Consider the following 18091-nt stretch of genomic DNA (forward strand, 5'->3'; position numbering starts at 1 on the left):
TGGGACTATAAGAATTATTCTGTGTCTGCGGATATGTTGCTGGAACACTTTCTGATTATTTAATAACTAGAGGCCCAGTGCACGGATTTGTGCACCAGTGGGTTCCTCGGCCTGGCCTACAGGGATCAGGCCAAAACTGGCTCTCTGACATCCTTCGAGGGGTCCCAGATTGCAAGAGGGCAGTTCTTGGATGATGCCCTGGAATCAGGCTCCCTCCTTTCTGGTTCTGGGTGCATCACCCAAGAATCACAGCTGCCAGGTCACTGAGCTCAGCAGCTCCTGTGTTGAGTGTCTTCCCCCTGGTGGTCAATATGCATTATATTGTAGCTACTGGTCGGACTGTCAGACTCACTTAGGCTTTTATATATATATAGATATTGTAGGAATTCCTTTACCCATATTTCTGATTTGAAGTAGAGTTTGGGAAAAGCACTCAAATGCTTAGATTTGGCCCATATTTTCAGAGTTTAGGAAAAATGATGAAAAATACAATAAAGTTGTGTCTGAGTTGTCAGTGCTGGCTTATGAGTAAGACCTGTCAGTGGGGAGCTGTATTTTTCTTTTAAAGGCACAACACTTAGATTAAATGGGATGACTATAACGTATCTCAGTAGATGGTAAATGTGCATATATTTGTTATGGATTCATTTTTAGGAAATAATGTTTGAAAGCTTGATCTGTTTCAGATAAACTTAAAGGAATAATAAAAGTAATGCTAATTACTCCCCTGTTTGGATAACGTGCCTCTCAAAAAGTGCTGGGAAACTTGTGCAGAGTTTTGTTTGGGCCTTCAGCATTTTGCCTCTTTTTTCCTGTTAATTACACTAATTCGAAATTCTTCTCTCTTTCCAGATCACTCAACTTCAAGCGGCACATTAACTTTTAAGTCTAGTCGATCTTTGGTTACTCTTCCTACTGCCCATGTCATGCCGTCTCACTCCAGCGCTTCCGTTTCCAAACACAGGGAGTCATTGACAACGGATGGCTCCAAGTGGACTGCAAGCCTCCTGCAAACACTGGGAAGCCACAGTAAGGGGGAGCAGGACTCTTCACTAGACATGAAGGACTTCCGGCCCCTCCGGAAATGGTCATCTTTATCCAAGCTCACTGCCCCGGATAACTGCAGTCAGGCAGCTGCTGCACACACCGAAGAGTCGAGGAGTGGCCTGGAAAAGCCAGGGAGGGGCAAGGCTTTACCATCACAACTAAGGACCGTTGGGCCCAGCTGCTTACACGATAGCATGGAGATGCTTAAGCTAGAGGACAAGGAAATAAACAAAAAACGATCATCAACTCTGGACTGTAAATACAAATTTGAGAGCTGTAGCAAAGAGGATTTTAGAGCTGCTCCTTCCACTCTTAGGAGACAGACCTTGGACATGACATACAGTGCCTTACCTGAAAGCAAGCCCAATGTGACAAGTTCAGAGGCTTTTGAACCTCCGAAATACTTAATGCTTGGCCAACAGGCAGTAGGTGGAGTTCCCATCCAGCCCTCTGTGAGGACACAGATGTGGCTGACAGAGCAGCTGCGGACAAACCCCTTGGAAGGCAGAAGCACGGAAGACTCCTTCAGTTTAGCTCCGTGGCAACAGCAGCAGCTTGAAGAGTTTCCACAAGAAAGTGAAATACCGATGCAGGTAAGGCTCAAAACCTAGCATTTGCTTCCCTCCAGTGGAGGCTGTGAGAACAGGAATAGCACACGCGCAGCGAGCAGATGGCCGTGTGTCCATAGGCTCAGACTGTTGTGCTTTTTCTTTTGCCTGAAAGCAAAGTAAGCCTAGATGCTGTAAATGCCCAAACTATTGCTTTGATAGACTGAACTTCAAAAGCATGTGAGGCTGACTAATATGAAAAACTTGGTTTGTGCAATGGACATAAAAATAAAACTTTAAACAGAAACATAGGATCTGGCTTGTTATCATAGAACATAAATCCAAGAATATGAGGTCTTGGATTTGTTTGTGTTCTGTCAAATCCAGAACCTAGATGATTCAATATCCTTGGGCCTCAGTTTTTTTGTTTTTTCTTTTAATTAAGATATAATTGACATATCAGTTTCAGGTATATAACATAAGGATTTTATATATTTATATATTGCAAAATGATCACCACAGTAAGTGTGGTTTAGTTCACATCTGATGCTTTTCTGTAATGAGAACTTTTAAGTTTTACACTTAGCAGCTTTCAAACTTACAATATGGGCCTCTAGCCCCTCGCCTTTGGGAACCATCTCCAATCCATTCTCTGTATCCATGAGTTTTTTGTTTTGTAAGATTCTACATATAAGTGAGATCATATGGTATTTGTCTTTGACTTATTTCATTGAGTATAATGCCTCTAAGATTCAACCATGCTTCAAAAATGGCAAGGTTTTCTCCTGTAAAATATTTGTTATGCCTGGAAAATATTATCTTGTTTATAGGGTGGGGCATAAGTATGTTTATAGTTGTTTGTATGAAAAATAATATAAAAACTAATAAATAATACAAGAATAAACTATGTTTCGCAAACTCACAGCTGTAACCTACTTTTGTCCCACCCTGCATGTGCCACAATTTTAGCTATTCATCCATTGATGGACATTCAGGCTGCTTCCATCTCTTAGCTATTGTAAATAATGCTTCATTAAAAAGGGGCATGCACACATGCACATATCTTTTCAGATTAGTGGGTCTCCCCCCCCATTTGGATAAGTCCCACAAGGGAAATTGCTGGATCATATGGTAGTTCTATTTTAATTTTTTGAGGAACCTCCGTACTGTTTTCCATTGTGAGTGCACCAATTTACATTCCCACCAGCAGTGCACAGGGCTTTTTCTGTCTCTGCATTCTTGTTAACACTTAGTCTCTTGTCTTTTTGGTAATGGGCATCATAAAGGTGGAGGTGATACCTCGTTGTGGTTTTGATTTGCATTTCCATGATGATTAGTGATATTGAGCACCTTTTCATATAAACAAATTAATTCTAACAAAAACTGCAAAATTTCCCTAGAGCAATTTTTAAAAAAATTATTATTTATTCCTGGTACTAATAAAAGTGTTAAAGACTAAAATAATATATTCTATGAAAGAGAAAAGAGATCACTTACCTAGGAACCTCACAAATCTGAATACAACCCCAAACATACATAACTTAACGTGAGAACCTTAACACATCCCGAATGCCGCCTGTGCTCTTGAGTTGAACTCTAGTTCTTAAAATGTTATTATGTATACTTAAAGCACATAATGAGACAGCAGCATCATTATGATATCTGAATGTCAAGTCAGAAAAGGGCAATTTAACTAGGTTTATTTGTGATTTATCAATTCAAGTGACTGAAAGATAGAATCACCTAATTTTAAAAATACTGTATTTTAGTTCTCAAAAGCTTACGATAGAAGAACTGATCAGGCAGTCATTTCTCTAGTTGGTCTTTGCACAGAGTTATGGTTGTCCAGAGGCTGAGTATTCCCCTCCAACCTGAAGTGGAGGTGATAGAAAGGTAATTGAGAAAATGGGTTGAATCTAAAGATTAAGTATTAATTCACTCCTTTCATTCTGCTTAGATGAATGAATTCTACCATAAACAAAGTTTTCCCCAACTTAATAGTGCAGCAAGGGTAGGCATCTTGAAGGTGTATTGTGGAGCAAAACTTATTTTTAAGTCTTCCTAGCACATGGTAGAGGAAGAAAGCTGCTGAGGGACAAAATTTGCACGCACCCTGTAAAGTTCTACTTTTTTTTTTTTATCAACCCTATTTGGAATAATCTCTATAGTGCTTTAAAGTTTTAGAGTAGAAAGATGAAACTAGGTAAAGAAAACTCAGACACTTAAATTGCAATGTTTAAATGATCACTTCTCATCTAATTATAAGATCTTGGACTATTACAGAAAAAAATGTATTTTTATTGATTTCAGAGAGGAAGAGAGAGGGAGAGAGATAGAAACATTAATGATGAGTGAGAATCATTGATCGGCTGCCTCCTGCACACCTCCTATTTCAGATCAAGTCCGCAAAGTGGGCATGATCCCTTGACTGGAATTGAACCTGGGACCCTTCACTCTGCAGGCTGATGCTCTATCCATTGAGCCACACAGGCTAGATTCAGGAAAAGAAAAAAAAAATCTTAAATAACTTCCCCTTGGAGTGTCCAGTGCTATCTTTATATTTTTAAAAGCTCTTGTCTTAGTTGTTTTCAAAAAGATTCTTTAAAACATTGACTTCTGTGGAGTCTAATTTTTACATGGAGGGGAGAGCTACAATAAGGATCAACCTATTCTTTCATGTGAGCATGTGCATGATTTTTAAGCACAACTACAAAACTCTCACAGTGAAAAAAAAAGGAATATGGCAAGTCATGATCGAACACCACGGTAGGTTTATATAGAACTTGTAGCTCTTGGAGTGTTTTGTCTCATTTGATCCTCACAGCCTCCTCCCCTCTTATTTTCCTCAGATGGTTAATATTGTTACACGGAAGGTGTGGTTTTCTGAGGACTCAGGCAGGATAATTAGTGAGTCAGCTTCACAGTCTTCTGTGCATGAGTGTCTCTTGATTCCCACGTTTTCTACCAAACCAGCGGCAGTGCAGGTGGTGGAGCGCTCTGGGCATTTTCCTTTGTGAATGAAGAGAAGCCACCTGTGCCCTCGGTGGTTGGGGTCTAGGCCTCCATGTGAAATGCCCACCAATGTCTGATTCTTCCCTCTCTTGTACATCACCCCTCTCCTCCCACCCTCCCCAGAAGCTGTCTGACCCACAAGAAGAGAAAATAATCTCTTTGGAAAAAAGTATTTCTTTCCGTGTTCCTGTTGCATTTCTTCTTGGGGGGAGGGGCGGGATATGGAGAGTGTGTACTTCTACACAGCAGTACCCATTGGACACATTCATTAGTTAGTGAAAAACATATAAACGAAATTTATATATATGCTTCAATAAATAAAATTAGTAATACTTGATTTTTTTATGTCAACTTTCCTATATAGTATTAGAATATAATTTTTAGACATTTTAAAGTATGCTGTTACTTAGAAGAGCACAATTTTTAAAAATATTTATCATTTTTCCATTTTGCCATAAGACTGCAAACTAAAGTATAACTCATTTCTAGGTAGAAGGAAATTCATTATTTTATGTAGGTCTGCCCTCTTGTGTCTGTACTAGAAAATCTTGATCATAATGGGGATAGTCATAAAAAACAACACACATCAAAACTGTTTATACTAAATTTTTTATGATAATACATCATATCAATCATGAGTGTATTAAATAATGATTTCACTGAGTTCAAGAAGGTAATTTAATATAAGTGATTTGCATTAAATAAACATTGTAAACTAAAATATAAAGGCAACACTTTACAAGTAATTTGTTTTTAGAACTGTGAAGTTTGGCATTTATTCTACAGTAGAAAGTATTTGGCATTTACATTTTAAGAAACACATTGCTTTATTATACATCATGCATGATAAACAGAATAAATAACATTTAAAGAATGGGTTTTTGTTCTACATTATACCTGAGTTACAGTGTTCTGTAAACATCAAGTATTAGGTTTTAATTTCTATTAAGGGCAGAATGAAAAACAAAAATCTTTACTTGTAATTTATTAAGGAAAGCCCAATACCTGCACAGTTTTTATTTTGAAGTTGATATTGTGATGAAAAATATATTGAAAGTAATAGAGCTTGTTATTTCAAATTTTCCACTTACTTATAAGATCATGCAACTAATTATAGAACTTGGTTACTTTTTGCATGGGTAATTGCACCAGTGAGGTGAATGTGTGTCTTCTTTATAAGTTTCTAGTTCATATTAGGGGTTTCTAACCCACAGATAAGGCTTTGCTCGAGAAATGCCCTTGCAAATATGAGATTCTTTTCCCCTCTGTTCCTCAGCTGTCAGCGAACCCCCTCCCATCTCCAGTGCTGCTCAGGAATTCAGGAAAATTTAAAAAATAATGTCTATCACTATTCCGCTGCCAGCACTGGTGTTACAAATCAAGATCAATGTTGACTTTTCAAATACTTTTAGTAACTTAGTAACCATATTTTAGCAAATCATACAGTAAATTAAATGTTCTCTACTCTTTAATAATTGCTATATTAGTAATATGTCTTGAACTGAACTTAAAATTATTGGATGATACAGTATGAGTAAACCATTTTAGACTTCATTTTCAACTGATTCCACTTAAATTACCACATTTTGATTGAATATATTTTCATCACTAATTTTTACTTCTGTTTTATAAGTAGTTAGAAGAGGGAAAATAGAAAATATATTCAGCAAGAAAATAATTATAGACTAGCATTGTGGGGCATATGATTTAGTGTAGTAGAGTGGCCTCCATATAAGTGTTTACTATCTGGTTGGTAGATTAAGGAAAGTAGCTATATTCTGTCATAAACAATAATAAGAAAAAGTTCATTTCAAAATGTAATAAAAGAATTAGTTCTACTTTCAATACTTGAAATGTTATATTTTTCTTTTCTTTTGTTTGCCTACATTGAGTATCAGGATAGAAGACAACCTATAAAATATAAAGTCTTAAGATTTCATGATTCCAAAGACAGAGTATAGCAGTTTATATACTGTAACACAGATAATCAACTACAATGCCATAAATTAAGGTTAGACTCTATTAGGATAGTAATTATGGCTAATCACACTGTCAGCAGTTAAATTAACCAGCACTTCTCCTTTATTTATCATAATATCCTAGAGAAAATAAACTTATGGTTATCTACATGTACTAGCATTCTATAATTCTTTAAAACATAGTTAAGAGAAATTTTATTTATGTAATAGTATGGTCTTTTTCCTACTTGATTCTCATGAACTTCAAACAATGTTAAGGTAAGTATAGGAAATTAATGCAATTTCTATTTTAGAATGGAGGTTATGATAGTTACTAAAAAGACATCTGTATAATAATAAAGAAAAAGTGAGGAATCAGTGGGCTATTTGAAAAAAATGACATGTCATTGGAGTGATTATTTTGGTACTTGGTGAAGACCTGAAAAATACTTAATAAACATAAAAGAGGCTTTTACAGTACAATATAAATTATATTTACTCCAAACAGTGAAGTGAATGCATTATATATAAAGTGACTTTTTAACAGTACAGTTTCAAAACTAAACTCCTAGTTCATCCTCAGAAAAGATTTGGGATTGAAACTTATAAGCTCTGTTGTAGAAACCAACAGTTACATTATGCACACTTATAGTCATTTTAAAGTTAATTTTGAAAATAGAGCCTTTTTTCATGTTTACAAGATCCAACAGATGAATACATTTGCTAATCATTTCTTCTGAACCTTGATCTTTTCATGAAGAATTTCCTCTTCCTGGGAAGTGGTCTCTCTCCCCCTCTCCATGGGCGACAGACGTTAGCTGGTGGGGACAGGTTGCAGCACTGGACATGGCAGCAGCACTTCAGATAAGCATCACGATGATGCAGATCAGCAAGAGGCATATCAAGATGAGGCAGAAGTTGATGAATAGGTTCTGGAGATTTTGACGTGCTTGTTGAGGCATCTCAATGGTGGAAGCTCTTCTTAGAGCAGAGCGAGTGAGGTATTGGACTTTCTCCATGACTCGGAAGGCAAGGAAGTCTGAAGCTTTAAAGGATCAAGAGAAAGGGAAAGTGGGCAGCCAAGTGAGAGCACTGTGAGGTAGCCTGGAATGTAGAAAGAGTAAATGGATTAGGACTATATGTGCACCTGGTTTCTGAACAGGTAAAACACAATTTTGTATTAATTCATCTTCCTCAATGTTGTTGGTATTTATCACCTTATATCTCTGTAGTCTGTACATGTGTGTGCGCACACACAGGTGTTTCCTTGTCTGTCCTGTCTTTCTGGGTTTTTTTGGTGAAGGTCACCATGATGTCCTATTTGTGTTTGGAATGTGATGACTTTAGTCCTTGCCTCCTCCTCCCAAACTGACTAGAACTGTAGTTGTTTTAGGTGCGCCTTGTTTTGGGCTGTTGTCTTGGGCAAAAAGCTCTTACACAGAGTTTCATTAATACTGTATTTCTCTATGAGCGTGATTGTTATAAGAATTAGTATCTTTATAGCTCTAGAGCAAATCTCATGAGAAATGCATGCAATAAAGTGTTCTTCGGATGTTAATCTAGTCCAAAATAAAATAGTTAAATGAGAATTGTTTCACCAGTACTACAGATTCAGATATTTGTCATTCCTTTTTATGATTTCACTAGAGGCCGGATGCACGAAATTCATGCAAGGGGCTCGGCCTTGCTTTGGGCCCTGTCCCCCCTCCTCCCAAGGATGTCCTGTCTAATTAGCATCTTATGCTTTTATTATTATAGATAGCTTTGTAGAATATACTATTTCAAGTAACATTTTAACAAGTTTTGATACTAAGTACTGTAGACTATCAGCCTCAGAAGTCATAGCGATAAAATCATCATTATCTCAATATCTATCACAGATGGTAACTATTTATGAATGACCTGTACTTATAGGCATTGGGTGCCATTTGCTTTTCTTTCAGAGCTTCCACAAGCTGTTCTGCATGATTAATTAATTATTTGCTACCTTATTTGTGATAATTAATAAAACAAAATAAAACCTGAAGCAATACATCACTGTAGAAAGATAATAGCTATTAAGATTTGAGGATGTTTTGTTGTCAATCAGGGTACTTCTAAATAAACTTTGAAATAAGAAAAATTATGGAATAAAATACCATCATTAGCGCTTAGAGATTATATCTGTTGACATTTGTTGAAATAGCATTGTTAGTCTAGATCACATGTGTCAAACACAAGGCCCGCGGGCCAAATCTAGCCCGCCAGGCCTTGCAATGTGGCCCGCACCGCGCTGTCATCAGTGCACTCCGCTGTCAGTTTATGACATTGTCAGTTTAAGACATTCGGCCCGCGATTTAGGCTGGATTTTAGATTTTGGCCCCTTCTATGATTGAGTTCGACACCCCTAGTCCAGCTGCCAGATTTAACTTTTTCCCATCTCTCCCTATCCGATGAAAACCCATCTTAACCTGCTAGCTCCATTTTTTTAGAGACTAGTGATGAAGAGAGCAGAAGGGAGAATGAGTGAGTGGGAAAGAGGAAGAAATGGATCAGTGAGACCTTAGCATTCATTTTTACAAGGAAACCCTGTAGTAGATAGTAGTTAGGTTCTGTGGTTTCAGTACTTCACCTTGGCTGTATTATGATTGGAATTATATACCAGACCCGCTTTCGTTGCTGGAGACTCTGGCCTCCTTCATAGTGTTGGTCTGTAGTGAGGAGATCCCATTAGCCAACATATCACAAACTTTATTCTCTTAAAGAGTTGGCAACAACCTGTGTTAATCTAGTATACATTCTCTAATAATTCTAATTGTCCAATACCAGTGGCTGTTACTTAATTTATAACACTCTCTACTTAGACTCATTATATATTTAATTATTTTGGTTTCAGTTCCTTAGATAAAATATTATAGAAATAAAGGGGTTTTCTCTTATTTAAAAAAATGCATTTTTAAATTGTTTCTGTTTATATTCACTTATAGTAGATATAGTGATTTTATATTATTGAGTAGTTGTGGGGAGGATTTTCTTAATTGCTTTATATATTTGGATATATAAGGATATATTAACAGTACAGTTAAGAAAGGAGTAAGAATTAGATTGGCAACTTCTATTTGAGCTTGTATTTTTGTGCAGTTTTCGGACTTAAATTGCTTAAAAGATCTGAATTGAAAATTTTTTTTGAGACAAAACATGGAAAAGGAGGAAGCTAGCCAGTTGTTCATCATGAAGCATTATATACGCGAGTCATTCCCTATTATGACACTGGTGAGTGGTGTGTCTGTCACATGAAACATGTCACCTTTCCATAAATACTTCATTCCCTTTTATGATTCTGTCGTTTGCACATGTTGTTCTGGCTCTGCCTGGAATGTTCCCCCCTCTCCTCCACCTTGGATTCTTTGCCAGGCACATTTCAGTTGACACTTAAGGCCCAGTTTAAATATCACTTCCTAATAAAACCTTCCATTAAGTTAGAATGATTATCAGCTCTGCTAGTTTTCAGGAGGGCATTAGCATTACCAGTATCAGGATATCTATCAGGCTGTGTTTCAATTTTGATTTACATGTTTGTTTCCTCAACTAGACTTCTAGTTCGTGAATAAAAGGAGCCACCTGTTTATTTGTATTCTGTCACTTGGGGCCTAATTGGTACTATTCGAATAACTCAGTGAAGTTGAATAAGGGATTTTTATGATTTCCTTTACTATTTTTGGAAAGTTGATAATGATTAAAGTAGTGCTGTGATTAACAGATTAACCAATTAGAGTAACAGAATTTGATAATTGAACATATAATCCCCAAACACTTCTCAAGTCTCTTCCTATTACAGATGAGGAAAGTGAGGCTTAGAGCATTTACATCAGATTACAATTTAGAAAAGTTGTTGTCAGTGATTAACAACATCAAACTGAACTAGGCTTTGTACAAATGGGTATTTGGTGTTTGTGAAATACCGAGTGGTGTTCCCTAAAGAGATGCGCTCTCTACTGATATAAGTGTAAGGAGTATACTTTAAAGATGATCTCATCTTTCAACAGCCAGCTATTATTGAAAAAGAATAGTTTGTTCTTGGAAGCAAATTAAGTATAAAGATAGTGGTTGTTTCTTTTCTTTTTTAAAATCAATATATTTATTGATTTTTCACAGAGAGGCAGGGAGAGGGATAGAGAGTTAGAAACATCGATCAGCTGCCTCCTGCATACCCCCCACTGGGGATGTGCCTGCAAACAAGGTACATGCCCTTGACCTTTCAGTCCATAGGCCAACGCTCTATTCCCTGAGCCAAACTGGTTTTGGCAAGATAGTGGTTGTTTCTTGTCAAACTTAGAAATGTTATCATTCTGAAGTGATTTGTAATCAATTTATAATCTTATATATTTATAATCTTATGCTAAAACTAAAAAACAACTCTGCTTCACATGCTGAAGTGTTTGTTGTATGCATTCAATTTATTGGACCCAATTCATTTACAGTGGTACAGTCTGAAATGTGCTAAGACCTATTCTGCTGAATTTCCAAAATTTGTATGATGATAATTAGTCAGAATTCATTCATACCAGATGAGGCTTCCTATTGCTTGTTGAGAATTGAAAAGCTGCGTGTGGCAACAGCACAGTCCTGTTTTTGGAGGTGTCTGCGCCCTTTACTACGTCATAACAACATGATTGTCAGGGGTTTATATTCTTTCTCTGCAGTCATAACCATTCTGAGTTTGAACTCCCCCTTCTTAGAGCCCTGAACCTAGAAAAATAGTTTCACTTTTTTTTCATTTTATCTGAATTTTTTGGAGCATTCTTTTAGGATAAGCAGAAATAGATTGTATTGGGATGTCCTGAAATTGCTTCTGGCTTTAAACAGCCACGGAGACAGAAATTAGCCCTTTCCCTCTCCCCCATTTACAGGATGACGTTATGAGTAAGTTAGGTATTTGGAACAAGAGGAGTGAGGACATTTTAAAAATTAATTAACTACTGAAGCCCTAGAATTAGAATATTGAAAATATGAAAGATGCTTTGATAGTTCAGTTGTAAAAATGCCAGATCCCTGTCTGTTGAGTAACATGTAAGAGGCAGAAAAGTGCCCACAGAGTTATCTTGTGAGTCTGTGGCATATAATTATTGTAATTTTTGGAGGAATGGGAAAAATAACTCTTTACTATTCTTTTTAAAAATATATATTTTTATTGATTTTTTTACAGAGAGGAAAGGAGAGGGATAAAGAGCTAGAAATATCGATGAGAGAGAAACATCGACCAGCTGCCTCCTGCATACCCCCTACTGGGGATATGCCCGCAACCAATGTACATGCCCTTGACTGGAATTGAACCCGGGACCCTTCAGTCTGCAGGCCAATGCTCTATCCACTGAGCCAAACCGGTTTTGGCCCAAAAGTTATTTTGATAGGTTTTCCTTTTGAGGTTGCCTAACGCTAAACTTGGAAGTTCTAATTGAAGTTAAATGTGACAGCAACATTTCAGAGTTTTGTTAGTCACACTGGCTGTTTGGGAGAATCTTCTAGCTGCTTCTGCCTGGCTATGAAAAGAATTGTGTAAGCATAAAAATCCGTTTATTCTCAGACCTTAAAATGACTCCAAGCCCTAGCTGGTTTGGCTCAGCGGATAGAGCCTGCGGACTGAAGGGTCCCAGGTTTGATTCTGGTCAAGGGCATGTACCTTGGTTGCGGGTTTCCGGCCGTGGTTTGGGGGCATTCGGGAGGCAACCAAATGGCTCTCCCTCCCCCGTCACACTGTAAGAATCAGTGGAAAAAATATCCTTGAATAAGGATTAAAAAAAAAAAAAAGACTCCATAATGAAATGTTCCATTGCTTTAAAGCTGTGCCTTGCGGAAACTTGATTGACCAACAGTGCAGAGAGATTTTCTCTTTGAAATTGGCACATTGCTGTTTTGTCTGTAGGCTTGTCTTCATTATGTTTATTTTGTTCAAATTAATTAATTTGCAATTAAAATATTATTTTTAACCCTGTAGTAGTTGAGACATAGATTCTTCTTTTGAGAAAAAATTATGTGGGGAGGCAGTGTAGGTGAACTTTTAAGGAAAAATGGATGCCAAGTTAAATAGATGCCCAGTAATGTGACTTTTTTTTTTTTTTTTTTAAAGATCTGAAGGTGGAGTACATTAGAAAAAGCACTAGAGGGCCTCAGTTGACTACAAGTATACTGGGGTGGCGATATACACTCAGGTCTCATTTTCATGTTTATTTGGTAATAAATGTGTAAGAATTATGTAGGGTAAGATCACTAAGCACTATTTCTAGAATGTTCAAGGAAACTACATATCATCTGGCTTAAGTCACTGTTATTTAGAGGGATTATTTCCTGGATTTCTAACTTCAAGCTTTACTCCTTTGCTGGGATGGTCAGGACTGTGTTAATTCACAGCATTGATGAAGGCTAGTGATTCCCATAGCATAAATAGTAAGATTCCTCTATTCAAGCACCCCAAAATATATGGGGTTGAATATTTTAAATGGTAGAATGTGAGAAGGTCAGAAATGAATTAAGAAAAATTAAAGATTTAATATATAACTAGGACAAAGTTTGAAAAGTTAACTTGGGTTTTAGGTTATCAAAACCAAATAGATTAAAGGCATGACTATTTCAACAATGAAACAAGTTAAAGGAAACTTGTTTGATTATGTTATTGTCTTTTAAAGTCTTTGTAACTATTTTGAGTTTTGCCTTCCAGGGTGTATTACTTAACTAAGGTCATCTATAATTTTCTTACCTCCCTGGCTTTGAAAATGATCAGGATAATATATAGGCTATTAAGGAATTAATGCCTTATGCACAAATAAACTTAAATAAAATGGAGTGATTTAAATTACAAGTTTGTATCCTCTAACTTTGCTTTTTAGAGTACCATTAAAGGTATTTGAGGACTTTTATTTTGTTTTTCCAATCTCTTGATTTATTTTTAAGCCACATTAATCTGTGGATAGGATGTGCATGTGGTTTAGAGTTAGAAAATCTTGGCTCTTGGCCAAGACTCCACCATTTCCTAGCTCTGTGACCTTGAGAATTCACCTTTTCACATCTGTTTCCTAAAGTGTAAACTAGAGCTGCAGTGTGAAACATACAGGGAACTAAGAGGATCACATGAAATGTTTGTATACACCAGTGCATTTAGAAAATTGTTCAAGAATAAAGAGGGAAGTTTTAATTGAATCTTTATTTCTAGGGTTGGTAATAAATATACAGTCTTAGAAAGGTAATCTAACATTTAACAGTCTTAGAAAGGTAATCTTACATTTAATGTTTACTTAAAAGTTTAATATATCTTATTATATAATTAAAATATTATATAATACATTTAATAAGTTAAAATATTATTCTTTATTTCTAACTATTTTATCTATACAAATATTCTATCTCTAATTAGATTAAGAAACAATATGTATCAATACAAATGTGAACCAAATGTATTTTTTTCTGGAATATTTTTTCCCTTAATGTTCACTGAAATACTACTAAAATAATTTTTGAAAGTTGAGTTTTAGGAAATGACAGTGATATTACTAATGTCTCTTAATAAAGCAAAAAGTACTCTAGCTCTTTCAAGTGTTTTTTTGTAATTTAAACATCTTTCGCATTTCTTCCATTTTATTCCATCTGACGCTTTTTTTAGCACTTAATTTTAAACTACATAGTTTTATAAACAAAATCATACTTAAATTTTACCTTATGATGGAGATGAACTAGTTGGAATAAATGTCTGGCACTGATGCATAATATTTTAAATTTGAACAGTAATCATTGTTAATCTGGACACACTATCTGCAGAAAACTTTCATAGCAGAATTTATGCTCTTTCTAGAAATTGCCAATTTTTTGGAGCAATATATGATGTGACATTCTGATACTATAAAGACTCACAAACATCTCATTTGAATTGTGAGGATGTAATTTGGTATTTGAGTGAAAATAAATACATATATAAAACACCTGCACTCAGTGACTTCTGTGTAATATCAAAGGGAAAACATGCTATGGATAAAGTGATATTCAGAGGCAGGTGGGGTGCCTCAGTAGACAAAAATTAAAAATGATTTTGCGTGCTTCTTTGGATATACAGTGTTCTTGTCTGTATAAAGCGGTAAGAGTTAACATTTGTCCTAGGAACTTTGAATTCTAGAGGTAAATTTTATTTTGACATACATAAAAAATAATGAAATAAAATTGAAGTATTCTTTATGTCATAACTGAGATTTAAGAATGAAGACACATTTTATATACTATATTGAGGATTATAACATCTGGAGTAGATAGAATTCAAACAGAAGTTATACAATTTATTGTGGCATCCTTATTCCTGAGCATTTCTTTCACTTTTTTCCATTTTTCTTTACCCTTCCCCCTCCTAAATGCAGGGGGAGAAACTGAAGGACACTCGGAGTAATAACTTGATAAAGGCATATTCATTAAGAGGCAGAATAAACACTCATTTTATCATATTCACTCAAATGAGATATTTAGGAATGTTTTCTTCCAAAATAATGGCTGTTTTTAAAGTGCTGCAGTACCATTCTGTAATTTTAGAAAGAATTTTGCATGTGGTTTTGACAAATGTTTTAAAATTCCCCAACTCATTATTGATCCTGTAACACTTAATTTAATATAAGTAACTCAGTTTATTAAAAGCTTGGATTTCTTTTAAAGCAGTGTTTGTTAAAACTGACTGGACTTTATAGCAAAGAAAAAGTCTTCAAAGATTTAAAAATAATTTACATTATATATTTTAACGCCAGTTTATTAAAATTCCCCATAGGGAATCATAATGACAATATTGGAATAGTCACGGCAATAATGTGCACGTTGTACAACCACAGGACTATTCATAGCATTCCAGATGGAAATAGCCCACTCCGGTCCTGTTTCCTATCAGAGTGACAAACAACAAAATGAAGCCATTGTCTATGCATGGAGAAATCAACTCACCACCACGAGCAAATATAGTAACATCATTGAAAGATATTTTAATTGGCAGAAAAGTACTTTCAAAAAGCAAAATTAAAGTGAAAGTTAAATCAAAATGATAAACCAATAATCAGGATCAAAGATGAATAACCCTTATCATTTCAAAGTTGTCTTATTCTTTCAGTCACTGAATGGATAAGCATTTCTTTAGAAATTAAGCTTTTCGTCATAGCAGACATTTCATAGTCTAACTTTGAACTGAAATTTACAATATGCCATTCTTTTTTTTAAAGGTTCAGTAAGTTTGAATTATAGAAAGTATTACCAAAATCAATGAAATCTGTTTCTTACCTTGACTGTTCTGACGATCCCAATATATAGAGTATTGTGAGCAGTATGAAGTCTTATCGGCGTTTAGCTGGGGAGTTTTCTCTGTTACCAGATTTATGGGAACAATTGAAGTAGGTGGAGGAGAAAAAGGGTTTTTGGGAGGTCTGATGATGTCACACAGGAATTCTGCAGTTATGATTGGTCAGCCATAGTCTTATCACAGCCAAACTTTTCAGAATGCCATTCGTCTTACTTTAGGTGTGGAAAGGTCATTAACATTTTGTGCCTCATTTTCTTATTTTTGATTTTAAAAAGTATGAGATAGATGAATAAAATAATTTTGGGGTGTAGAAAGCTCTTTTTAAAGACTCATGCAGTTTTGGACTTAGAAATGATTATATACTGAGAGTGATAATATTGAAGAACGAAAATAGTTACATTAATAAGAATTTAAATAGAGTGAAAATAACAATACTGACTTAAGCCAAACATCTTTTGTTGAATGGCTATTGTTTTAATTCTGCAGCTTCATAATGTTAACTTCTAACAAGACAATAATTAAACATTTTCACAGAAAACAAATTTTCTGCCTTTTCTGTTTTATTTTTACATTGTTTCCTCATTCTTACCTGGTATGCATATCAGAAAGCTAGGCTCACTACTAATTTTTGGTTTTAAAAATTTAGCTTTTCCTTGATGGCTAAAGTAAGAAGTAATAAATGTACTTAATACATATGTGTTTCCTTCAATTATGGTTTTAACAATATATAAACAATGACTCATATTTAACTGCTGCGTATCACCACAAGAAAAGTTGTATTTTAAAATGGAAGTATTTAGGATTTTATAATAGCTGCATTAAATTACCATAAAATATTACTAAAATTTTAATAAGTTGACACAGAATCACGCATAACATTCTAGCAAAGGAGAAATAATCACAAATTCCTAATCGCTGGCATCCTAGTTAATGACACTGTTGACAATAGGTGTGCATGCCCTGGAAATTTTTGTGTGGTATTTCTAAAAGGAAGTGCCTCATTTAATGCAGCAGTTTTCCTGAAAATTACTGTGTAAATGAGATTCTAGAAAATGGGATGGCATTTTGAACTTCCTGGAATGGTTTATCTTAAGGTAGAAGTAGGAAAAGAATTCTTTTGAAAAGCCAGGCATGTTCCTGTTTTATTCTGATTTTTGTTTATATATTAGATTTACTTAAATCACCAGACCTGCAGAGTCTGATTTTTAAGTCTCTCCTGTAATTTTGGGCAAACTGTTTGTTAATATTTAATTTTCTAATACTTCAGCAGAGTGAACGCAGCCTGCTTTCTCACGGGGAACTAAAATGTGTTGCAGCGGCTGCTGTGTGTCCTTAAATGGAGATGATTTTGGCTTCCTCCAAAGAAAGATAAAATCATTCTCCAAAGCAAAATCTTTCATTATTTAAAGAATCAACTAAGACTAATAGAAAAATAATATTTCCGCAAATATCTCCTGTGAACATTGCTAAGGGAGGGAAAATTTACAACTTAAAAGTAAAACCCAATATTAAAAATATTGCGTGAATAATGTTTGACATTTGCTCAGTGCTATATAAGCATTTTTTTCTTTCAACCTTTTCATAATAAGAATCTCTTATTATCAATTGCCAGTGATAACTGAAATACAAAACCTAGGTTCAAAATACAAGCATAAAGTGGTTTACAGTTATTTGTCAAATATGACATACCTTCAAAGAGACAGAATTCCAATCCATATGTTGAGTTATAATTCACTGACAGATTGGCATGTTTGAGTCTGCTTCAAGTTTGCCTGCCAGATAAACATGCATTTGAAAATGATGCTTAGGGGCCAGCTCACTGTAGTATAAGCGCCTTTAGTTCTGAGAAAGAGAATTAGTAGTACTAGTAATATCTACTTGGATAAAGGAAAGAACTGCCATGGACTGAATAAAATGTGCCACGAATCTCACAAGTTGCTGTATTTGCTGTAGAAGCACACACAGGTGTGACTCACGGGCCTACACACCCACCTTAGAAGGATATTAACTGTGTGTGTGAGAATTAGTGAGTAGACGTAGTAATTTACTTTTCAGATTTATACGAAAATGGGAGGTTTCTGTTTACCCGTTTCCTTTTAGTTAGCTGCTGCTCCCGATTATTGGTCCACAGGGAGCTCTAGGAAGGGTTACACTTTAGCTTTAGCCACATGCAGCCTAAGCAGAAAGTTGTTTAATAAATAGGAGCATTGGTGAGCTGCAGTACAATCAGTAGA

The 18091-nt window shown here is 35.4% G+C and overlaps 2 protein-coding genes across 2 annotated transcripts in view; one reads left to right on the top strand and one right to left on the bottom strand.

Annotated features, from left to right (window-relative positions):
• Positions 1–18091, top strand: part of CEP85L (centrosomal protein 85L) — an 82440-nt gene that overhangs the window by 27472 nt on the left and 36877 nt on the right. Inside the window, exon 3 of the mRNA XM_084889939.1 lies at positions 853–1640. Coding sequence (XP_084746065.1) covers positions 853–1640 — 788 coding nt within the window. The remainder of the gene's footprint in view (positions 1–852; positions 1641–18091) is intronic.
• Positions 1647–15936, bottom strand: PLN (phospholamban). Its single transcript, XM_084889943.1, has 2 exons — positions 15839–15936; positions 1647–7669 (listed from the first exon to the last, which is right to left on the bottom strand). The coding sequence occupies exon 2, from the start codon at positions 7582–7584 to the stop codon at positions 7426–7428; it is 159 nt and encodes a 52-aa protein (XP_084746069.1). The 5' UTR covers positions 7585–7669; positions 15839–15936; the 3' UTR covers positions 1647–7425.

This window comes from Pipistrellus hanaki, assembly GCF_964339955.1.
Source record: "Pipistrellus hanaki genome assembly, chromosome: 7".
Lineage (NCBI taxonomy): Eukaryota > Metazoa > Chordata > Mammalia > Chiroptera > Vespertilionidae > Pipistrellus > Pipistrellus hanaki.